At 41.6% G+C, this 23310-nt stretch overlaps 2 protein-coding genes across 8 annotated transcripts in view; one reads left to right on the top strand and one right to left on the bottom strand.

The window, feature by feature from the left end:
* Positions 1–1006: 1006 nt before the first annotated feature.
* cenpu (centromere protein U) lies at positions 1007–7003 on the bottom strand. 6 transcript variants are annotated; one of them, XM_023814731.2, is made up of 16 exons: positions 6982–7003; positions 6316–6354; positions 6175–6226; positions 5657–5750; positions 5394–5571; positions 5202–5316; positions 4846–4983; positions 4608–4688; positions 4263–4389; positions 3123–3234; positions 2904–2982; positions 2710–2757; positions 2324–2385; positions 1990–2146; positions 1784–1879; positions 1007–1109 (listed from the first exon to the last, which is right to left on the bottom strand). In XM_023814731.2, the coding sequence occupies exons 2-16, from the start codon at positions 6318–6320 to the stop codon at positions 1044–1046; spliced, it is 1410 nt and encodes a 469-aa protein (XP_023670499.2). In that variant the 5' UTR covers positions 6321–6354; positions 6982–7003; the 3' UTR covers positions 1007–1043. The 6 variants fall into 6 exon arrangements, with proteins under 6 accessions (XP_023670499.2, XP_023670501.2, XP_023670500.2 ...); XM_023814733.2 differs by having other exon boundaries at positions 5657–5738; positions 6982–7000; XM_023814732.2 differs by lacking the exon at positions 6982–7003 and adding an exon at positions 6672–6975 and having other exon boundaries at positions 5657–5738.
* Positions 7004–7089: 86 nt separating this feature from the next.
* snx25 (sorting nexin 25) overlaps positions 7090–23310 on the top strand; it is a 31597-nt gene continuing 15376 nt past the window's right edge. The window contains exons 1-6 of one of the 2 annotated variants that reach the window (XM_023814738.2): positions 7090–7600; positions 7780–8182; positions 9432–9516; positions 15185–15401; positions 19688–19860; positions 22751–22937. In XM_023814738.2, coding sequence (XP_023670506.1) covers positions 7865–8182; positions 9432–9516; positions 15185–15401; positions 19688–19860; positions 22751–22937 — 980 coding nt within the window. In that variant the 5' untranslated portion in view covers positions 7090–7600; positions 7780–7864. Of the gene's footprint in view, positions 8183–9431; positions 9517–15184; positions 15402–19687; positions 19861–22750; positions 22938–23310 lie in introns of both variants that reach the window. The other variant, XM_023814736.2, reaches the window with a different exon arrangement.

Below are 23310 nucleotides of genomic sequence, written 5' to 3'. Positions count from 1 at the left end.
TATTACAATTATTTACAAGTTTCTTTATATTTGTATGTGCCTTTATTATTGTATACTGTATAAACTGGAGCCACATTGTCTCCCTGTATACATGTATATACCTGAGATGACAAAGTTTACTTTACAAGTTCACATTATACCTGAATACAAGTTGAGAAAATGGCAAAAATCTAATAATAATGAAATGCAAGTCAATCTTTAAGATGAATCACAAGAACTTTGCAAGGACATGTAACTGCTATTGCCAAGAGCAAGTCTAGGCCAAACAGCTTGAACAAAGGGCCACTCATCAATGCCAAAGGTCAGGCTAGCTAATCCCACTCGAGTCACAATTCTGCAAAACCAGCTAGAAGTGCAGATGTTTCAACATCAACTGTCCAGAGAGAAGATCAGTGAAGAGGAAGCAGGCCTAGATGAGGAATTGTTGCCGAGTGCAGAGTAGGATGAAGATACTTTTTCGGCCCAAAAAGCACTAAGTGATAAGTTTAGGAGTGGAGGTTGGTATAATAAAACAATGAATTAAAAAAATTTGAAATACTGTATTTTGGTCTGATTTCTGTATATTGCTGAAGTGAGCACATAAGGTCCCATTAAAAAACATGGATATGTCATGGGCTGGGATTGCCTTTGTTGGTGCCGGAGTGGGTTTCAAAATCCAAGCCAATTTCATGCAGCATGGTTATATTTCAAAGGTATGTCATCCCAGTAGGATTATGGCCATTTCAGCAGTCCTTAGTTCTTCAGCAAGACAACCCAAAATGCACCTCAAATTTGTAGTAGAACTTTCTGGAGAAAGAATTTCAGCAGCAGGGCTCAGAAAACATCAGGTAAGGTTCTGCTGAATCTTAACTAAATGCACTGCGATTGTGAAATTATTGTCAAAGCAATGGTGGCTATTTTCAGGAATCTAAGATTTAGAGACTTGAACAGTGCCTTGGTACTTTGTGCATTTTAAATATGAGGCAAAGCATAGCTAATTAGGAGGGAAAAACATTTCCAGCAAGTGTAATTTTAACTCATACCGTATATTTTACTTTGCATGTTCATTTACTTAAATGAAATACTGGTTGTGCATATTTATTTAATGACTGTAGGGGCAGCACAGGAACCTGGCAGGAGAGAAGAAAGAAATGATGCAGCACTGGTCCAAGGAGGCTAGAGGTGCTTTTTACATATATATTTGTACTAAACATTGATCTTGGTGACGGAACCATAACTAAAAAGTATTACAGTGACAACAAAATATCAGATGCCAGCTTAACATTTCTATTCTCATATACAAAAAAGGCAACACATTACTTGCTAAATAGCAGCACACACTCAGTTATTTACATTTAAATATTTCCTGCTTCCCCTTGGTGCTGCTCAGTTTTGCTTCTTCAGCAGTTTTGAGACAATTAGCATGGCTGATATTTGGAACAGCACTTAAACTGTTTGCTCCTGCACACTGGCTTTCCCGCCTCCAGTAGAAGGGCATTAGTCATTTGGATTACTTAACAGTAGAGACAAAGCGAGAAACAAAGGGTAAGTCAGTAACCAGTTCTTCTGCCCTAATTCTATCCATAGTGTTTCAAAGCCTATGCTATGCATGCCAATGTTAATATTGTACGCACAATAACAAATTAATTTCTCAAACATATCTCCTCTTTGGCATACTACTTTCAGATGACGAGCAGTTTCAAGGAGAGCCTTGTGCCAGCGATATGGTAGGAGCCCCACTTGAGATTTGACGGGTTCATTATTCATTAGAATCAATAGTGACAGGGTTACTCTGGTCCAGAACCTGCTGGAGTTTGTGGTTAATAATGCTCAGCTGGTGCTCTGCGCCCATCACACTGCGAGCTTCAAGGAGCAGGGCGGGGAGGCTGGAGGGGCCATACTGAAAAAGACAAATGCGATTAAGACAACAGCCCTAGATTTATAGTCTACTATAGGTCATTGCTGAGCTATAGCATAGTTAATCTCTAACCCTAGTCATGGCTTCCTCACCACTTCCACCTCATTTGGGTGGTCCTCCCTATATGCCAAGTAGCTCTTCTGTAGGTCCTGTATGTCCGCCAGAAAGGCAGTGCTGGTCCTAATGTCTGTCAGTCTCTCCTCCAGCTGGGAATGCTCCTTCTGCAGCTTCCTCAGCTCCATCTCTTTCCTGAGGGAAGCCGCCATGTTTCATTTTAGTAGAATGCTCTTCACACCGGTAAATAGTGTGAATGTAAACCTGAGTGACATAAGTGAGGAACATTTCCCTTCACCTGAAGCACATGACAGTCTAGTCAGGTCAAGCATAAAATAGCATAAAAGTAAATGTTAGACCATAGACACGTACTTTATGAGTTCATTTTTCACCTCTACCAGTTTGGCTGTCTTCCGGTTTATAGTACCATTGATCTGGATGAAAAGAATGAAAAACTGATTCTTAAGTCCTGGTATAGAATCAGACCATATCATTATGTTTGTTAATCATGCAAATGTTTCTATTTTAAAAATGAGGGATCAAAAAAATAAATATTAATAAACAGTTGTTGTTTAGTAGCATACAAGCACAGGCCAAATGCCCTGAAACAAACAGACTGAAATGCTGAAGCAAATTAACAGTATTTCCCTCTGGAATCCAACACATACAGTCCATTTGCTGGGGCAGCTAGTTTGTTATTCACAGTTTGCCAGATGGTACAGGGCAAAGTCCAACAGCATTGTAAATATAGACTTTACCTTCACATTCTGTTTCTTCAAGGTGTTTAACCCCTTTATCTCTGAGATCTAAAAAAAAGTCAGTGTGAATAACATTTAATAAAACGGCCAATCTAATTAAACCACTGATACTCAATGTAGTCAGCATCTTTAAAGTGAATGTATGTAAGCAAGGCAGGAATTTGTTACGTTACTCTGCAACTGGCGTCACTTACATATTGAGTGAGTTGATTTTCAACGGACTCTGAGAAGGCATTTACAGCCTTTGTGACTGTACCAGAATCCAGAGTTTTTCTGAATGAAAAAAGGTATGAACATTTAGTGTGATTATTCATCAGATCAATTTATGATTGGAATTTGTTTTTAATATAAATCTGCATGTATGACAATTTCATTACCGATTTCAAAACACCCATATTGTTCCCATGACTTACATGTGATTCGACACAAAATCTTGAAAGGCCATCAGCACCACCTCCAGGTCAATGAGACCCCTTTTATTTCCTCTGCCTCGCTTCTTCTCCTTCTTGGGTGGTTTGTTGGCATCTGCAGAACAATTAGGGAACCACTAGAAAAACCACTGCACTTCAGCTAAATTACACCTAGTAAAATTCTTTGTGAGAGAACCACCTGAAGAGTCGATACACAAACCAACAGTGGTGGAATGTAACAAAGTATTTGTACTTCGCTACTGTACTTAAGTACATTTTTACGTATCTGTACTTTACTTAAGTAAAAATAATAATGCATATTTTTTATTTTAGTCCATTACATTTTACAGCAATTATCTGTACTTTCTACTCCACTACATTTCTATAATTTATGCCGTTAGTCGTTACATTTTATGAACACAATTTCCTCAAAATCTTGCATGAAAAAATAGTTAGCCTATTGCGTTCTGGCATCGTTTGCCATTTCCTACCAATCAGGTGGCTTTATTAGCTCCAATGATGGCAGAGAACGCGTCAATTAGCAGCACGAGCTGGTAGACTGGCTTGATTCCAAGAAGACAAGACATTCAACATGGACCCATTCAACATGGTTTATCTTAATTGTATATTAGTGGGTAATACCTAGTAGATAACTTATCCACATAATTCTAAGTTAGGGTACACACAGTATTGCAGAGCGCACACACAATAAGCACACCAAACTTTCCAATACACATATACTGTATAGTTCCTTGTAATTATTAAAAGCAATGACATCGGTAGAGGCGCAAGTCAGTATACAGTATCTACTATTCTTTTACAAAAAGGCACACCCCAGATGTTGAGACAAACCATTTTGTGAGTACTTTTACTTAAAAAAATACTTTAAGGTAAATTTAAAAGTACTTAGTACTTTCACTTAAGTAAGATTGTTGATGTAGCACTTCTACTTTTACTTGAGTACATATTTTGCAGGATATTTGTACTTTTACTTAAGTACTAAGCTTCAGTACTTCCTCCACCACTGCAAACCAAGTAACTCATTCCAAATGCACACTAAATATTTGTTATTCTTACGAGTTCTTAGTTCAGTACTTAGAATCCCATTATTTAATAACATCAAAACCATGATTCACTTGCTACCTGAAGGTCCAAAAAGAATGTTCTTCTTCTTGCTCGTCACTTTTCTCCTGACCGTTGAAGACCCAGACGAGGCCCTCCTCCTTTCCACGTTGTTTGGCAAGTAATTCTTCTTACCTTTTGGTGCATGCTGAGGGAACGGTGAACAGTAAAGTTTAATTGCTGCTACGTAACTGTGCATCAAGACTTAAGACATCTAGGGGTTTGGCTAAAACACATTTTCTTGTTTGTTTAGTTTTTAAATGAAGTTTGTATTACCCTGGTAAATAAAACATAGCTGCTGTTTGAGGACCAAACCAATATGTTTAAAAAGATGTGCGGTTGAGAATTGTTTTAGCCATCGCTCACCCAGTTGGGGTCTTCATCACTCAGCTCTTCAGAGGACAAAGATGACACACTGTTCTGTCTTGCAGTTGCCGCAGTGTTTCTCTAACACAAAACAATCTGAATTTTCATGGCATGTAATTGAAATACCCAGTATATTTGAGGACCAAGCTGAATTTCCATAGAAACACAATCACTTTTTTATATCGGGCCATTTGTGTAAATAACTTAAAATTTCAGAGTGCAAAGGTCTGTGGCGAACCTCTGGGCTGGATGGAGAATGGTCTTCAGAAACGGCAGGTGCCATCTTCTTTTGGACAGCAGGCGTGGTGGCCTTTGATGTGCTTTTCCTCCGGCTTTTGCGGACAGACTCCATTGCTGGTCCTGAGGATGCAGAACCCTGAGAAAAGGACAGATACATTTCCACTGTGAGCTAGCTAAGTGCAAATCACTTCAGCAATAAGAAAAAACCAGCTAGGGATGTACGGACCCAAACAAAAACAAAGAGTGCAGAAAGAAATTAATATTTGAACCATGGGAGGATGCAACAGTGAAAGATCTGGCCCTGTATAAAGAGCCATAGATGGAACACTTTGCAGATCCAAGAGATGCTCATACAGATTCATCTTCTTCCAGGGTCTGCTCTTCGGGAAGTGTGTCACATGATGCAGAAACTTCAGACTCTCTCCGTTTCTCAGTTGTTACCTTTCTCTTCAGACTGGTCGTCTTGGACCTGGCATGTAGAGTGTATTTAATTTCCAGAGGAATGGTCATGGAAACTTCAATGATCTGAATCAATGTAGCTTCTACCTTGATTTGACTGCAGAGGCCTTTTTTCTCAGAGTCCTGTTCTGTGGTGTCGTCTTTGTAGACTTGTCAGTGTTGACGTTTGGTGCCTTCCTCTTGACAGAGGGTTTCGATGGTTTCGTCATTTTCTTTTGGGTGGGACTGAGATCATCATCTAGAGCAGTGCTGTGTAGCGGGTTTCCTACAGCAGTCATCAGGGACTTTGTCAAGTCTGACAACTTCTTTATAAAGCAATGTGCAAATAAAATGTAATCCAAAGTACTCACCACTGAAGCTAATATCATTGTCATCTAAAAAGCTGGCCTTCTCGATAGAGGAGATGTTTGGGGGTGAGAGTACTTTCCTTTTCTTTGTATCATCCTGATACAGAAAACAGGGTTAAATGGTAACAGAGGGTAGTAAACTTATGTTCTAAAAGCAATGCTGTGTGTTATCAAGGGATAATACAAAGTATATAATACCTTTGAATAAAATTTTATACTGTAAAATTACAGTATAGCTGACGCGACATCTTTATCTATAGCTGAATGCTATCTGAAGCAAATAATAATGAAATAATAATGAAGCATTGCTTGATTCAAGTCGTTTCTTTGTTGAGCAGCTGAAGCTTGCAATCACTATAATGCTATAACGGAAAACTGATTTCCACATGGACTACCTACATTAACCGCTTCTTAATGCTAGTCGAATAACACAATTTCGCCAAATTTAAGATACAACACGAGTCTCCAAAGATACACATAGCATTAGATTGCTTCCTTATTTAACAGAGAAACGGCCTGACCTTCAGTTCCTGGCGAACGCTCTTCAGTACGGCTCCAACTCGGCTTTTTGAGCTGAAGATGGAAAACAGTCAAACTCTAAAAGCGACATACTTCAACGTAATTTAATTTAGATATACAAATGATCGAAACGAAAAACATACCTCATTCTGTATGTTTAGCTGTCACATTAGTCTTGTACCCTGCGAGTAGAGAAAACAAACGCGTCTTAATCGTAAAGCACAACGAAATGATACAATACACTTTGTAAAAATGTTTTTTTTTTTTTTACTTAAATTGCTCTATCAAGCTGTCAGTACCAATGCACGATCAGGTAGCTCGAAACGGTCATACTGATACAAACTGCCGAAGCGACCTCGGCAAGACGTTAGAAAAAGCTGGATTTTTTTTTGCTCGTAGGTCTGCTTGACTGTATAGTGTTACGCTTTTCACCCGAACCTTTACAGAATACACAGAGAAATTGCATCTCTATATGTCAATCTAATTACTAATAACCCACCTGGCCAAGAACTGCAACGAACTCACTCTGTTTACCGCGAATAAATTTGAACTCTCTACGTCAGACAGAAACAGGACTGGCGCAAAAAAAATCCAGGGCGATACCGTTCCATTAGGCAGGCAGTTGACCTGTCAACACTTTAAACATGCCCGCCCCAGTATTAATTAATGTAAAACTGGTGTTTTTAGTTAAATTATCAGAAACCAAAGGTAGCTTTATCGCTATACAAAATATAAAATACAGATCGCTTGTTTTCTTTTTATAGTCCTGCTGTCTTTAATCAAGACTAACTAAGTATAGCACCGCCTACCGGATCGGAGGCCGACTCAGTTTTGCGGCTCACCGCGCTCGCGAGTACGCTGACGCGAAAACACGCGTAGAAACATCGATCACGCTGCGAGCGCTGATTGGCCGACACCTTTCACGTGCACGGAGGTGAGCTCGGTCCCCTTTGGCTGGGAGTCGGACAGGAAACTCCGGAATGAGGGGGCGAGCTGCTCCGAGCCAGGCCGAAGATTGCCGAACGCGCTTCTAGTCAACACCGCTGCTGGGCTACGCTGGAGAACGGTCTAGTTAGATGCATGATGTTTTTTAAATTAGCTAAACTGCAAAGCAGAATGCGAATACTTTAGTTAGATGTCGAACTAGCGACATATAATACATTTTAAATAACATAAAAGATAGCGATTGGATAGTTGTTTATTATACTAGGTTGATGGTTAACGACCAGAAAATAAAACGAAAACTAGATATGTTTTTTTATCAAGAATGACGAATTATCTGTATGATTTGGAGTGCCGTACAGAAGAATAGCAAATAGGAATTGGGAATAGTACTAAGGATAGTATTGCGAATTGCATAATATCTTGCCACTTCGCGTTTACTTTAGAAGATTTGCTCGCTCATTCCCAAGGGTAAAGGCTGACCAGGTATTCGCCGGCTGCACGAAATTGCGCAACTGAAGCATCACAAATAAATGAATAAATCTGTCTTTGCGTGCTAAAGAGGCACGAGGCAGCGCAGCAACTCAGGTCCGGGAGGGAAACTGAACTGTGTCACCGGGATTAGAGTCGGCCGTTTTAATCAATTAACGTTGTTTTCATCGCAGATATTCTAAAGTCGTCACTTAAGACCGAAAAAGGAGGGTAAAGCTGTCTTGGTGTCGGTCTTGAGGAAATGTCCTTAAAAAAAGAATGCATCTTGACGGCAGCAGAAGCAGCGGCGGTGCCGGTGACTCGATGCCCAGCAGCGCTCCCCTCTGCTCTTGCGGACGCATCTTACCCCCCATCTGCTCCGGACTGGTTATAGCTATACTTTTCCAGTTTATAGATGGGGGGCTGACAGTGACATCTCTTTTTCTCAAGCTTTTCGTTTATGTGTCATTCGCACTGCTGTGTTTATTCGCGGGGGGCGTCTGGTTCTTGGCCAAGAGCAGCCCTCCGAAAATTAACACCTTTGACACTTGGAAGAGTCACTCGACGCACTTGTTGGACTTATTAAGTAAATTAATGGTAAGTGTCACTACCTCCTTCTTTGGTTTTGTTGGTAGTTTGTGGTTTCTTGTTATCAGTTGCTTTATTTATCTGCTGTCAACTTCTCACTTCATCCCACATGATCTTTGTTGCACATACATGCCTACCTTGAAATGCAGATGCTGCTGTATATATTAAAAGCGTCATCTTTGCATCCATTTTGCAAAAAAGAAAACAGTTCAACTTGTGTTTACACACATATTATAACTGAATATATAATTAACATTTTACATTACATGTTTCAAAATGCACTTTAACTTTAATCTGAAAGCAATTTTAGCTCATTTGTGCCCTTACGTGGTTTCCTGAGAGGGATTTGTTGCAATAAGCTTGATATTGATGGCACTCTTAAAAAATGCACTATGTAGCAACATGACCTATTTATTGCAGAAGATTTTTGCCTTGTACTGTAGGCCTTATTTGTTTTGCAAACAAGCTTGGGATCCATCTGACTTCCTACCCCTTATTTAGCGTAGGGTCTCTAGGAGAAATACTCTATCATTGGAGATTCAACAAGGCTACCTTTAGTTTTACAGCTTGTGGTATTTTATCTGTTTAAATTCACAAGGGCAGACGGTGGACTCCTTCCTGGCATTCCCTCACACCGTGCCATCGTGTGGTTAACTGCTGCACAATGTACTCTCTAAGCAAGGCAAGGCCAGTTTAGTTATATAGCACTATTCAGACACAATGCAATTCAAAGTGCTTTACAATGGCAGAAGAGCACATTTAAATAAAATACATTAAAATCACATTTAAAACACAAAATAAAATTAAATTAAAGAAAAACCTAAAAGAAGGAGTTCAACCTTCTGCACGTCAACTGTATATACATGACACAGTGTGTTGGGAAAATGCAAGGCTATGCATTTGCTGTTAGAAAGGAAGATTGACAAACTCAGGTTCATGCAGTGGTAGCAGTGGTATGGGTCAGTGCTGCTCTTTTTGGTATTAGAGGTGTATCTTAGGGTTTTGCTTTCTCGGGGACTTTTGTGTCAGAGATGGATGGATTTCCCCTTTTCTTGGGAGTATGACCTTGGAGTTGTTATTAATTTTAATTGTACTTGTCAGCTAAGAGCCTCAGAAGTCCCCAAAAGGGGAAAACAGTCCTGTATTAATATAATGTGTTTTTATAGCTTTCACAAAATGTTTTGTGAAATATTGTGTGTTGACCACTAAACCAGGAAATATACTTGTGTGTTTTTTTTATGTTTTCACCAATGTCCAGAGACGTCTTACCATGCAGCTGTCAGAGCCTGTGCCAACACGGAGAGCTGTGATATCACACAATGTGGATAAAGCCCTCAAAGAAGGTCAGTTTCATCCAAAAGGAATTCTCTAAGCACTGTGAAGTGTGATGGCCGTCTGGTGAATTTTTTCTCCGGTTTTACAAAACTGATCACTTCATATCTTTTATGTCCCAAGTGTAAAATGTTTGTATCAAGATACTAGAGCTGTGAAATCACATTCATGGATCATAATGCTTTGTTAAAATAATTGTTTATAAATTTTCTTTTGGTGAAAAATGCTGCAATTAAGTGAAATTGTGTCCAGTGCACAGATTTAGTCTGTAATCAAAAGGAGTTTGATTAATTGTTCCGTAGCAAGCACACCGTTACACCATTCATCTCTGTTAATTAGCACTGTTATTAAACACTCTTGATTAGCACTATTATTAAACGCTGTTATCATCACAGTGAAGTTTCCATGTAATAAATTATGCTCCAAGATAAAATAATACATTCATTAGAATGCCTATGGCTGTTTAGGAGGGTGATTGAGCTCAGTAAACCTCAAACCCATGTTTTTGAGAGGCTGGCGATTTCACCAAGGATTGGCGGGACCCTCTGAAATATGAAGGATCTGGGGTTTTTGTATACCCTTCATTCTCAACAGTCTTTCATGGAATCAATCATAGGCAGATTCTCATTACTCTTAGGGAGCAACAGATTAAAAGCTTGGCAAGTACACAGGAGACCCAGTGCTTGGCAGAAATGAGCTGGCTTTAATTGGAGGGCTTTATTAACACTGGGCTTTGTGTTTTTCTGAGGCCTAGAAACTGCATATATTCTGCAGAGCACAAAGAAATGTCGCACAGGCAAACATTAAGGTTTTCATCTGCTGCCATGGCAGCTCAAGATGATATAAATAAATATTTGTACCCAGCAGACAATGGCAGATATTTTGTGCACACTTAGCGGGATGTTTGTTTTGGCCCTAATTGCCTATGTATAGCCACCATTTTTATTATGTTCAAGTTTTGCTTTATATATAAAAATAAATAATGCATGATGCAGTTCTCTCACTGGCAATGTCTCCTTTGGTTGGTTGCCAAATGCACATCACTTGTTATATAGTCTGTCTGACACAAGTGGTCCTTGAAGTTATACTGCGGTCCTCAGTTGCTGAATTGTCAAGGTGAATCAGTTGGGCAGTTATAGTCTATATATTTTTTCTGATTGTTTGCAACTGAAAATATTTGCAAATCATTTGACTTGATTGTGGCTAGCATTTGACACCATTGGCAATTTAAATACATGATGATCCTTTATTAATAGTTATAGTAATAGTTTTGTTGCTGTTTATTTATTTATTGGCTGGATATTAGGAGTGTAATGGTACATGTATTCGTATGGAAATTTTTCGGTTTCGTACGCATATGTACCAAATGAATGCAGCAAATGTGGAACCTTTGTGTTTCCCTCAAGCAACACTAGGAAAGGGGCGGATGAAGCGCCGTCACTACACATGTGCATGTACGTCGTAATGTGGAGCTGGAAGTTGTTAATGTGAATACAAGTAAAGCCAAGGTATTTTTTTAAATGCTGCACCATAATGGATATTTATTTTGTTGTGCTTTGTATTTTTTGAGACAGCATTTGTGTTGTACAGTTTCAATATGAAGTTGAAAGCTGCTAATGTGAATGAAGTACAGTTGTGGTACAATTAATTTTCTAAATGTGCACCATAATTGATATTTATTTCATTTTTATTTACTTGAGAGAATATTTATTTTGATTTACTTTTAAGTAAATTTTAGTTTTTCATTAGCAGGTTGCAGCAGTATTGACAGAGACTTTTTATTTAAGACAGTCATACTTTGTTCAGTAAACCACAGTTTAATATAGAAAAAAAAGAAGCAATTTATGTTTTGTTTCTTTTACCCCCGCTGTACCAAAATCATACCGAATCGCGACTTCAAACCCAAGGTACTTACTGAACCATGATTTTTGTGTACTGTTGCACCCTTAGTGTCTATATATGTATCAGATTAAATACAGTGGTACCTCGGTTCTTGAACTCCGGATCGAATCCTAAAAAGTTCGAGTTCTGATCGAATTTTTCCCATAAGAAATAATGGAAAACCAATTAATTGGTTCCCGACCCCCAAAATTACACCTAAATATGTTTTTTTTTTTTTTTTTTTTTAGCATTTAAACACAAAATAAACAGGAAAAAACAAGAGCATTTTTTTCTTAATGGCTTCCAAAACGATAAAGATCTTATCCCAACATAACCCCTGTCCTGCCCCGATCGTCCGCTCCTTCCGTGTGCCACGCCCCCTCGTTAACCTCGTGTGGGATCCCCATGTGATCAGCTGTTTCTGGTTGTTGTCATTAGTCCTCTGTATTAAGTCCGCGTTTCAGTTTGTTTCCCCAGTCCGATCATCGGGTGCGTTCGACTTGCTTACAGCGCTGGCTTAAAGCAACGCATTCTGATCCTGACGCAATGCATTACGGTTAGATGCTTTGCGACCTCTCACCCGGCTGCACAATCTGGGACCGCCTCCGTGATGACACACCTTTGCCCTTATTGGCTGAAGAGTTTAGTTACACGCAAGACGTTTGTATCCCAGGCAGTTCTGATGCGTAATCTGCTATTTCTCCCGAATATCACGTAAAGCAGTGAGAGCTGGTTTTCAGTTAATTTACCTGGTAAAATAAAGTTTAAATAAATGACATAAATGCTCTAATAGTACACGTAAGTTAGTGGTTTATTTATTGTTAGTTACTGTAATGTTGCGCTGTTTTGTTTGGTTAATCGTCCAGTCTGTGAAGAAGGCATTCAAGTAAGAATTGAATTGTAGTATGACTCATTTCCTGGCGCGTACAATTTATATTAGGTCAGCGTTCACGGTTCAACTTCTGATGTTCAGATCGAGTTCTAGGTCAAACTGGTTTGTTCGACTTTCAAGAAATTCGAGTTCTAGTGAGTTCGAGAACCGAGGTACCACTGTACCTGTTTGATGGCATCTTCCTTGCATGTGGTTTCTTTTTTTAACAGCTCTTTGCCATTTTAGATGTATTTTTTCATGGCATTCAAGCTGAATTCGAACACTGCCACTCAGTTTTCCCTACTCAGTGGGTGTGAGCACGGTGACTACCGCCTGCTGTGATGTCATGCACGTAGCCTTTGCAGTAGGGCAGGGGTGGACAATCTTCTACGCAAAGAGCCACTGTGTGTATGCGGGTTTTCGCTGCAACTCCCTAATTATATTACTACTTAGAGGACTGATTGGCCGAGGAGTCCTCACACCTGGGTTTGAATAGCTGACCTGAAGGTTACCCCAAAAACCTGCATACACACCGGCCCTTTGCGGATAAGACTGGCCACTGCTGCAGTAGGGGGAGCGTAAGAACATCAGATAAGAGGGTGACTGTCTGCAGGTATTTCACGCTTTTAACAGCAACTAGTAGCAGTGATTTGCAGTCTTTGTAAAAAAGAATCTTTGAGAGGTAGGAGTACCATTTAGTGGAAAATCCCCCTAAACAAAATGCAGGCAATTGTGCGAGACAATGCCAGTAATACGAAAAAAGCAATGGGTGATTTGAGAGTCACTAGCTTGGGCTGTTTTGCGCACGAGGGGCTGCTAATGCAACAAAGTGACACTGTGGCCAGTGGGAGAAACATTATGGGACATTTTAACCCTTGTACAATGAAAATAACAGAAGGTCTTACCCTGTATATTGTTCTTTGTGATTAAGCATAATGTATAATGCAAAGAGCATTATACTTTCTGAGGTGGTACATGGTTGAAGTGTGTGAATTACTGCTTCAGATAGATTTAGATTGTCCGCAAGATGTTTTAAAATCATAATTAAAACCCACCTGCCAATCCATCTTTTTCCACAGACTTGGCACCCTTCACCTCCCAGGTCAGAAAGTTTTAACACTGGCTGTTCAGCATTTATATATATATATTTGGTGCTGCGTGTGTTCAGACTTCTTAGGCACAGCCATCAGTGGTGTGTCTGTCTGTGTGGAGAATGTCGACCTCATGGAGAGATTTACTTTCCTCGGCAGTGACATTCATGTCTCTGGTGACTCTTCCTATGAAGTCAGCAGATGGATTGGGAGAGCATGGGGGGTCATGAGGTCGCTGGAAAGGGGTGTGTGGCGCTCCAGATATCTTTGCAAGAGGACGAAGGTCTAAGTCTTTAGAGTCCTGCTGCTCCCTGTCTTGCTGTATGGCTGTGAGACATGGATGCTATCCAGAGAGACTGGACTCCTTCAGTACTGTGTCTCTTCGTAGAATCCTTGGGTATCACTGGTTTGACTTTGTGTTGAATGAGCGCTTGCTAGAGGAGTCCTGAATGAGGCACATTACCTGCATTGTGAGAGAGCATCAGTTACAGCACTCTGGCCTTGTTTCCTTGAGGGTGATCAAACCAAAGAATTATGTACCCATGTAGTTACATAGGGTAAATAAAATATCTTTCAGTTATTTCATTTTATAGTATGACGCCATCTGTCCTCTCTCTTTGTAAATCAAGAGTGGCATTTTGGAGAAAACCGGCTTTGCACTCTAAAAGGAATGGATGCCAGCATTTTGACATAAATTTGCTGAAAATTCTAAAAGGTTTTGAAATTTGGTGGTATAAGGTGATTAACTGCACTCGGATGGTCCCATGATATGTGTAATAAAGTCAAAACTATGAAGACTAGCAGTGGTTTATGCTTCGTTGTGGGGGTGGGTTACTTTTGCACGGTGAATGTGAGTAACACGTCCGATGGGTCTCCTTTGGCGATTGTCTTCATTTGATCAGTTAAACATGTTTACATCTGTGTGGTATTTTTCCTTCCCTGAGACCCTTGCTTCATGCGGCCGGTTTCTTTATCATCCTGCCCCCACAGAGTAGCCAGCTGTGCTGCTAAAAAAACAAAACCACACACACAGCTGGGAAGCTTGAGTCACAGCAGCAAAACATAATTAGGGCCACAAAAATGCACCATTCTGGGAGATGCAAGTAAGGACTGATCAGCATCACATTGCACATCGCTTGCTATGTTACCTGAATGGTGATTTGCTTTTTCAGCAGCGTAATTGGGATTTTAGGTTTAAGTATTGAAACTGCTTAAAATGTAACTCCTCCTCATATCCAGGACAAACCTTCCTCAATTAACCCAGCACACCAGCTCCATACTAATATCGACTGGCCTGTTCTGTCTAGATCACATCAGCTATCTTAGCTCAGTCGCTGGCAAATACTTCAGAAATATATTTCTGAAAGGACGTGTGTAAAAAGAAAAAGCATGGTGATCCAAGAATGTGAAAATACAGAAATGAAACTAACATCTGTTGAGCAGCACTGTGGGCTGGGTAGTACTATGAGCAGTGCTCTCATGTTTATTTAAAAGCTGCCCTTCCTGTGCACCTCATGGTTTCCTCACAGCTACTAATTCACCTGAAATTCTTAATCCCACTTCTGGCTTTTGGTAAATCCACCGGCTGATGGTGATATGGGGTTGTATGACATTCTCAACGTATTACATTTTTTCCCCTCTTTCTTTTCCTAATGGCTTGTTGTGTATATAATCTCAGTATGTAAGTATGTTTGTGTGTGTGTGTGTGTATGTATGTGTATACACACACATATATGTACTTGCATACTGAGATACATATATTTTTTCCTATATATAATTGTTTGTTTATTTATGCAAAACCACTTTCTTCCCCTTTTGCCCTTTTCCCCCTTGCAGTGTTTGACTACAGCTACAGGGATTATATCCTGCTTTGGTATGCACCGCTGAGCCAGGACCAGGAACAACTGTACCAGATACTTTCTGAGGACTTCTGGGAAATGACCAGGCAGCTGAGGAATCGCGTAGCTGACATCGACATGGTCAATGTGGTGTGCAACGACACCGTGAAGGCCCTACATGCCCACGTCTGTGACCTCAAAGCTGCTAACACCAGGTGGGACACTCAGGAGAGGGTGCTGATCCTCGGCTCGGTGACTGAATGGCCCTGTGGTTTGCTAGCAGGTTCAAATAAACTACTCTTGATGACAGATATGTATTGTATAAAAAAATATAATGCACAAATCGGAAACACTTAAGGCCATGATTTTAGTAATTCATAAACACATTCTCCTGGAGCCGACACCTTATCGTGGTGGAGGGCTTTGCGTGTTCCAATGATCCCAGGAGCTAAGTTGCCCAGGGCTTTATGCCCCTGGTAGGGTCACCCAAGGCAAACAAGTCCTGGGTGAGGAACCAGACAAAATGTGGCTCATCAGACCCCTTATGATGAGAAACAACATGGATACACGTTTTCCCTCACCCGGACGCAGGTCACCGGGCCCCCCCCCCCTGGAGCCAGGCCTGGGGGTGGGGCTCGATGGCGAGCGCCTGGTGGCCAGGCTTGCACCCATGGGGCCTGGTTGGGCACAGCCCAAAGAAGGCAAGTGGGTCCCCCCTCCAATGGGCTCACCACCTGTAGGAGGGGCCATAGGGGTCGGGTGCAGTGTGAGTTGGGTAGTGGCCGAATGTGGGGACCTTGGCGGTCCGGTCCTCGGCTGCAGAAGCTAGCTCTAGGGAGATGGAATGTCACCTCTCTGGAGGAGAACGAGCCTGAGCTGATGTGCAAGGTTGTGAGGTTCCGACTAGATATAGTCGGACTCACTTCGACGCATGGCTCTGGAACCAGTCTCCTCGAAGGGGGTTGGACCCTCTTCCACTCTGGAGTTGCTTGCAGGGAGAGGCGCCGAGCGGGGGTGGGCATACTTATTGCCCCCTGGCTGGGCGCCTGTACATTGGGGTTTACCGCAGTGGACGAGAGGGTAGCCTCCCTTCGCCTTCGGGTGGGGGGACGGGTCCTGACTGTTGTTTGCGCTTATGCACCAAATGGCAGTTCAGAATACCCACCCTTTTTGGAGTCCTTGGAAGGGGTGTTGGAGAGCGCTCCTCCTGGGGACTCTATTGTTCTGCTGGGGGACTTCAATGCTCACGTGGGCAATGATAGTGAGACCTGGAGTGGCGTGATTGGGAGGAACGGCCCCCCCGATCTGAACCTGAGCTGTGTTTTGTTATTGGACTTCTGTGCTCATCACGGATTGTCCATAATGAACACCATGTTCAAACATAAGGGTGTCCATATGTACACTTGGCACCAGGACACCCTATGCCGTAGTTTGATGATCGACTTTGTGGACACCAGTGGTTTGGGATGCCGTCAAGTCCTATCGGGCCTTTTTAGCCTGTGGGACTCCAGAGGCAGCTGTCAGATACCGGCAGGCCAAGCGGGATGCAGCTTTGGCGGTCACTGAGGCAAAAACTCGGGTGTGGGAGGAGTTTGGTGAGGCCATGGAGAACGACTTCCAGACGGCTTCGAGGAGATTCTGGTCTGGAGGTACCACTGTATGTATAACCATGTTTATACTGTTTTATGAGTGCATTATAATTGATTATGAATGTGCTTATGAATGATTGAAAACATGGCCTTAAGTAAAGGGTTACCCACAAATCATAATAAATGGAGAAATATTTAGTATAGAACAGGGTTATTCAACTCATGGTCCTCGAGGTCCGAGCACTGCTGGTTTTCCAGCCTTCCTTTACCTGTCATTCAGGTGTGAAGCCTCTGACCAATCAGAATCAGTCATTATTAAACAACTACTTGGGAGAACTGAAAACATGGCCTGGATTTGGAATCGAGGTCCAGAGTTGAAGAACCCTGGTATAGAACCTCCATGAAACCTTGCTGGTATACATTTTGTCCCCTGTCTATATGTCCATAATACTGTTAGAATATGGCCTCCTGTATTTCCAATAGTTTGACGCATTGCAGATAAAGGTAGTTAGTGAGGATAGTGGTTCTATGTTCCATCAGAGCGGATGTCCTGTAATATTGGTGAGGTAGAAATGCAGGCATGGTATTTTTTCGGTGCAGAATACAGGCTTGCTTAAGTGAATCCAGATGGTGTACCTGGTGTGTTTGGTTATTTAAGAGCTTGAATGTATAACACTGTACTTTTTCATTGAAGTTTATAACAAGCATAATTAATATTTCATTGCATTGCTTTGAGGTACACATTTGCAGGCTGTTTTTGTTTTATGAATATTTGGGCAGGAAACTTGCTTTCTAGCTACCTTCCCCCAGGGATACTTTGTCTCAATTATGATGCCAAGTGCATAGCCTCCCACACGTTTTTAAAACTGGAATAAAATAAGGGTTTGACCTGTAGCACTTTGCAGAATGACTTTTCTGAAGCATTGTACTTTGAGGGAAGGGGACCTGACCGCTCAGAACACACGCCTCTCACACTAAGTTATTCCTCCTTAAATAGGGGTCATTCCTTTCATCGTCTGGGACACCTGCCATGAGTAAGACGTTTGTCCTTGTGGGAAACTGAAACAATGACTACTGAAATGCCTTTAATGACACTATAACGATATACTAAACAACATCTTAATTTTTTGGCCATTTTCTCCATAGGCTTTTATATTAGGAGGTAGGGAATGTGTGGCTATGTTCTTGAGTCGGAGTTTCTGTGTACGTATTGTGAAGCCCCTTGCTTTAACCTATCATCAAGTACCACTGCTTTTTTCAAACTGAGAGGGACGATTGAAATGCACAACAGAGAATGGTTTGATTCATTTCAATTGAGGCCTTTTTAACGTGGGGCTAACTGGTGGACATTGTTGGTGTAGCTCTTCACTGCTGGATTTACTCATTGTCTTTTGAGGCTGACTGAAAGATCCCAGTAGAAGCTCTCAGCTTGCTAAATTGATGTAGGCATCACACACTTTTGATGCTGGTTGTTTGGAATAATATGACTTTCTTCATTGTTTTAACATAAAATGCAATGTGATCTTCACCCAAACCCCGAAAAATGGAGAATCTGATTGAACAAATATAGAAAATTACTTCTTAATATCTTTATTGATCGCACTGATCCAGCGTTTACAGTATTAGCTGGCAAAATTATATGAATCAGTTCTGTCATCGGGGCAATTTGAATCAGATATTCAAATGAATGAGCTGAAAGTCAGGTGGGAGTTTAGGAAGTTGTTCACGACATGGGAAGTGACTCATGGTCTGACGAAGACAGATTTCTCAGGGGGTTGATCTGCTCATGAGGCACCCATTTAAAATTTGCCAACAAATGCCTGGATGATCCAGTAGGCAGCTGGAAAAATGTACTATGAACAAAGCGCACTCAATTGTATGAGACAATGCAAGTAATATGAAAAAGCAATGGATGACTTGGAAGTCGCTAGCTTGGGCTGTTTTGCGCTCTCGCTACAGCTTGTGATACACGAGGGGCTACTAACGCAACGGAGTGTAAGTGACACTGTTGCCAGTGGGAGAAAAATTGTGTGGCAAGTATATATATGATTTATTTATTATATTAAAAGTAAAAAGAGCTCGGTATTGGTATCGGCAGTTGTGTATTGTAATCGGATTGGAACTGAATAAATGTGGATTGGCCCATCCTTAGTTGAAATGCTGTATTATGCCCTAAAAATGACCATTGTCTTGGAACATAGTTTGAAATTCACAACATGATGCAGTTCTGCTAAGTGGAATAGACCGACATTCCTCCAAACTGATGTGGGGCTTTGATCTGCAGATGCAGGGAACTAAGAGGCCAATACTGCTGTCAAAGGGTCTGTATATGAAGGTTGTGAGCAAAGGCTTCATATTTTCGGTAAAGACATAGGTCCTTTTGGTGTGTCTTTGGTCATATTTTCTGTTGAGCCATGTCTCTGTTGGCCAAATGTAGCTGTTTTTTTTGATAGGCTCTCAGTCTTACCCCATATACTGTATTTTTTTTATTAATTTGTCCTTTCTATAGATTTCAGTGTGTAGTAATGTTCTGTACCGTATTTTTAGAGTGTACTCTTGGCATTTCTGGCAGCTGGGCTCAGCCATGCTAAAAATGCACGTTATGCCTTGGGTCTTCATGACTGTAGGTGAAGTGGGTCTGATTAATTAGCTACATCTGCAGGAGACGTCTCTTGCTGGCAGCTGGTAATGTAGCGGTTCTGGACCGGGACCAAGACGCGGCCTCTTCATGTTCCTGGAGTGACTCTGCTGTTCTGACCTTGAATGAAGTACTAAAACTGGATTACACAAGTTGCTTCAGCAAAATAACAAAAAGCAGGAAGTTGTGGAGGGAGTATTGAGCAGCTGTTTCGCCAGCGATGAATGAAATGGTACTGATCCCCAACCCGTATCCGGCCGCGTTTGCTCGACAGGCAGACGGAGTCACCCACGGCCTTCAGCCTGCACCCATGCCTGCAAAGCCCTGAGGACGAGCTGCATTTCCTGCGCTGCTGCTCCCGCGTGCTCCTGCTGTTCCTGCTGCCCGCGCGTGATGTCCGCTCCTTCAGCCTGCGCCTAGTGCTGGTCGAGGTCCTCGCCACCAAAGGTGAGCCGGCGGCAGAGGCGTCCATGCCTAGATCCCCCCCCCCCCACCTGTGCCACTCAGTCCTGATGTCTGCTGTAAGCTGCAGACTATCAGAAAACACTCTGCAATGTGATGAAAGCATCTTTTATTTTATTGGTAATTAGATGACATGTAGCATTTTACCATGTGTCCTGAAAATAGAACCTGCTTTTTCTCAATAACTCACGGACATTTCCAAGGATCATATGTTCTAGCTGATATTTGAAGTGTATCGTGTGCAAGATAATGAACCATGTATTCAGACACTGTGATGCACATGCCGGGAATTAACTTACATTATACCCACAAAACTGACCTTCTTCATGGAAATTTGTTTTTGTTATTCAGTGGTCCATAGTAGTTAGCACTTGAAAACCCCCCAAAAAAATCCCTGCCCTTGAAACAAAGAAACATTTACTCAGTGGCTGAGGCCAAGATAACAAGTGGCTGTATTCTTTCCTGTATCAGGAAATATGTTACCAGACCAGATTTTGACTAGAATAATACTGGAGAGATGAATAATACTGTGAATGAAGAACACTGAAAGGAACCATAACATTTTTCTGATGATTATCCTAGCAAGTTGGGGTATATCAAATGTCTTTAGCTGCAAAGAAGTGTGACCTAAAGACTTGTTGCACTTTCAGAGTCACACGAGAGCACAGGGCTAGTAGTAGCACACAGACTGTTCTGGGCAAATTCATTGATGTTATCGTCTTCTGTTTGTTTTGGACAGTTGAGTTGAAAAGCTGTCCTGTTGTGTTCTGGGGAAGGTTAATGGAAAGCTGTAAACAAAGCTTCATGCTCCAGCAATCTTTGAAGCACAGAGGCCTTTGTAACAGTGCATTTGAGCTAAATTAAAAAGCGTAGCGAAGGCAAGCTGCCATGCAAGACTGAGCAATGAAAATGAAATCACGGTTTGTGGTGCCTGAATCATTTTTGGCAATGCTTACCTAATCATACAGGGTCACGGCTTCCTCTGTTATTCTTGGTATCTTACACAAACAGTTTTTGACCACATTGACCTTTGTCATTATTTTAGTGCTTTGTGATTCTGCCTTTCATGTGTGAAATATCCAGTGATTGTGTACGCATATGGACCGTGATCATACTATAAATGGTGCACCGCTGTGGAAATTTTGACTGATACAATTAACCAATATATATTTGTCTAATATCGCCGACAGCAACAACTGGCTAACATCTGAGCCTCTCAGGATGGGCGGGGGGGGGGACTTCCTTATGCTGATTAACAAAATGGCGTTACATTGTTTTTTTTATTCTGTCGAAGGTTGATCTACCAGCCAGATTTAATAATGACTTAAAATATGTCACGGGTCCTATGGAACCATCTTGCGGGCCAGTAGTTTTATAAGCAAAGTTACCACCAGTCCGGTATTTCACAAGACGCTCCCGTATTTTATGGGTTACTCCTGGATTGTAAAATAAAAGGCCGTGTCCCATTTTGACCCAATACAGGACACAATTGTGCCTGTACTTTCGGACCATGCGATTGATCCCCCACCCCCCAGGAAATTTTATTGATGGGGACCGGGGTGGCTCCCTTGTTTCTTGAGATTTATGAATGAGCCACCATAATCCTTACTCCATTAAAATAATGGCTGAATGTCCAATGCAATCATCTCCACTATTGTAGTAGGTATGTTTTAATCTCTGGTGGTGCTAACTTTTAATATTTATGAAGTTTATATATCGGGACAGTAGAGCTGGGCGATATGGCCTCAAAATAAAATCTCTGATTTTTTTCACAATAAATCCAATTTTCGATTTTAATCGATTTTCCCCTCCCCTACTCAAAATCAAACTATAGATGAAAAATTTATGGTTCAAAACAAGTTTTAACTTTATTTTGTTTTTTTTTTTACATTAGAGTTAAAGTGCAATCTGACAAGCCAAAAAAGATGCTTGTAAGTGAGATGGCAGACCACGCCACTGTAAACACTTCTAAAAACTTTTAGCATGTTAATGAATCCCGGCTTTTCCACAGTATGTATGGGCACCATGTCTTTTACAATATATATCACGACAGTGTTTGTTATCGCCTTCCACCGTGCGCCATTCTTATCATAGGGCACACAGTTCGAAAACGTGTCAGGGACAGTTGCTTGCTTGACCTTGGATGTTGTGCTGGTGCTGCGGGTATTTTCATTTCGCTGGGAGCTGCACTTCTCCCACTCCACTGTGTGCCTCTGCTTTAGGTGCTGGAATGAATTTGTTGTTCTGCTTCCTTTGGCTGCAACAGTTTTTGAACAGACTTTGCAACAAGGACTTGTTTGGTCTGTGTCCGATGGCGCAAAACCGAACCATTGCCGTGTTCTTTCTGAATCCCCTAGAGTGTTTGGGTGCGCCGCGCTAATTTACCCGTGAAAAACGGTGCATCTCATTAGTTCCGCTTTTGGCGCTCGCGTGTAAAAAAAGTAATAAAATCGATTTTCATAAAAACACATCGTCCTGAACTGTAAATTCGAATTAATCGATTAAATCGATTTATCGCCCACCTCTACAGGACAGATACTGATATTTTGATTATAAATGAATATCGGCCAATACCGATAATGATATATCTCTACATTCCATCGATTATTTAGAACCAGAAGGTGCACATTCTGTGATGGGTTGCCGCTTCACCCTGGGTTATTCCGTACCTTGCACCTATATTTTCCAGGATAGGCTACAGACCCCTGCATTGGACAGGCAGTATAGTGCATGAATGAATAAATGCTACAATGAGTTACATTTTGATTGTGTTGTAATTTTGAGTTTGTAATGCCTGTAGAATTCTAACGTGTCATCCTGTGTGCATCTCTGTCTGTCTCTGTGTGTCTGGGTGGGTGCGTGCTTATCCGTGTAGTGCTCAAGCCCTTGGTGGAGGTGCTCAGTGACCCAGATTACATCAACCGCATGCTGCTGGCCCAGTTGGAACTCCGCGAGCAGCTCAGCGAGCACCACAAGAAGGCCTATACGTATGCACCCTCGTACGAGGAATTCATCAAGCTCATCAGCGGCAGCTCTGACATCGACTTCCTCAAGCAGCTGAGGTGAGCGCTTTAGCTCATTCTAGGCACCACCTCTACTGAGGGACACGTGTCGACCCACCTACTCGAATCCAGTCCACAGATAAACAAGCACAAACAGCCACTATCTAGGACATGCTGGAAAAAGTGGGCAAAATGCTCTACATTTTACCACAGAGCTTTGGAATTGTTTCAGCAGTCTTCATCCTTAATAATAAAGTCAGGCCCTGCTGACAGGTAGTACTGAGATTTGCCTGTTAACAGCTCCCAGCTCCGAGTTTAGCGTGTGTGTGTCTTATCCAGCTTTATCGCAGTCTGGCACTGATTCCCTGAAGCACATCTGTGGCCCCTCACTTCTTTGTAAGAGATAAAACTGATCATATCAGCTGGAGATCAG

This window comes from Paramormyrops kingsleyae, chromosome 12 (assembly GCF_048594095.1).
Source record: "Paramormyrops kingsleyae isolate MSU_618 chromosome 12, PKINGS_0.4, whole genome shotgun sequence".
Taxonomy (NCBI): domain Eukaryota; kingdom Metazoa; phylum Chordata; class Actinopteri; order Osteoglossiformes; family Mormyridae; genus Paramormyrops; species Paramormyrops kingsleyae.
The sequence above is the reverse complement of the archived record's forward strand: the minus strand, read 5'-3'. Positions and strand labels throughout refer to the sequence as shown.

Bases quoted from the DNA above. Each gene is read 5' to 3' on its own strand.
- cenpu (XM_023814731.2), bottom strand. The intron at 2,758-2,903 runs GTAAGTGACGCC...ACTTTTTTTTAG, and splicing joins AAAATCAACTCACTCAATAT to ATCTCAGAGATAAAGGGGTT. The intron at 2,386-2,709 runs GTAAAGTCTATA...CTTTTCATCCAG, and splicing joins TGAAGAAACAGAATGTGAAG to ATCAATGGTACTATAAACCG.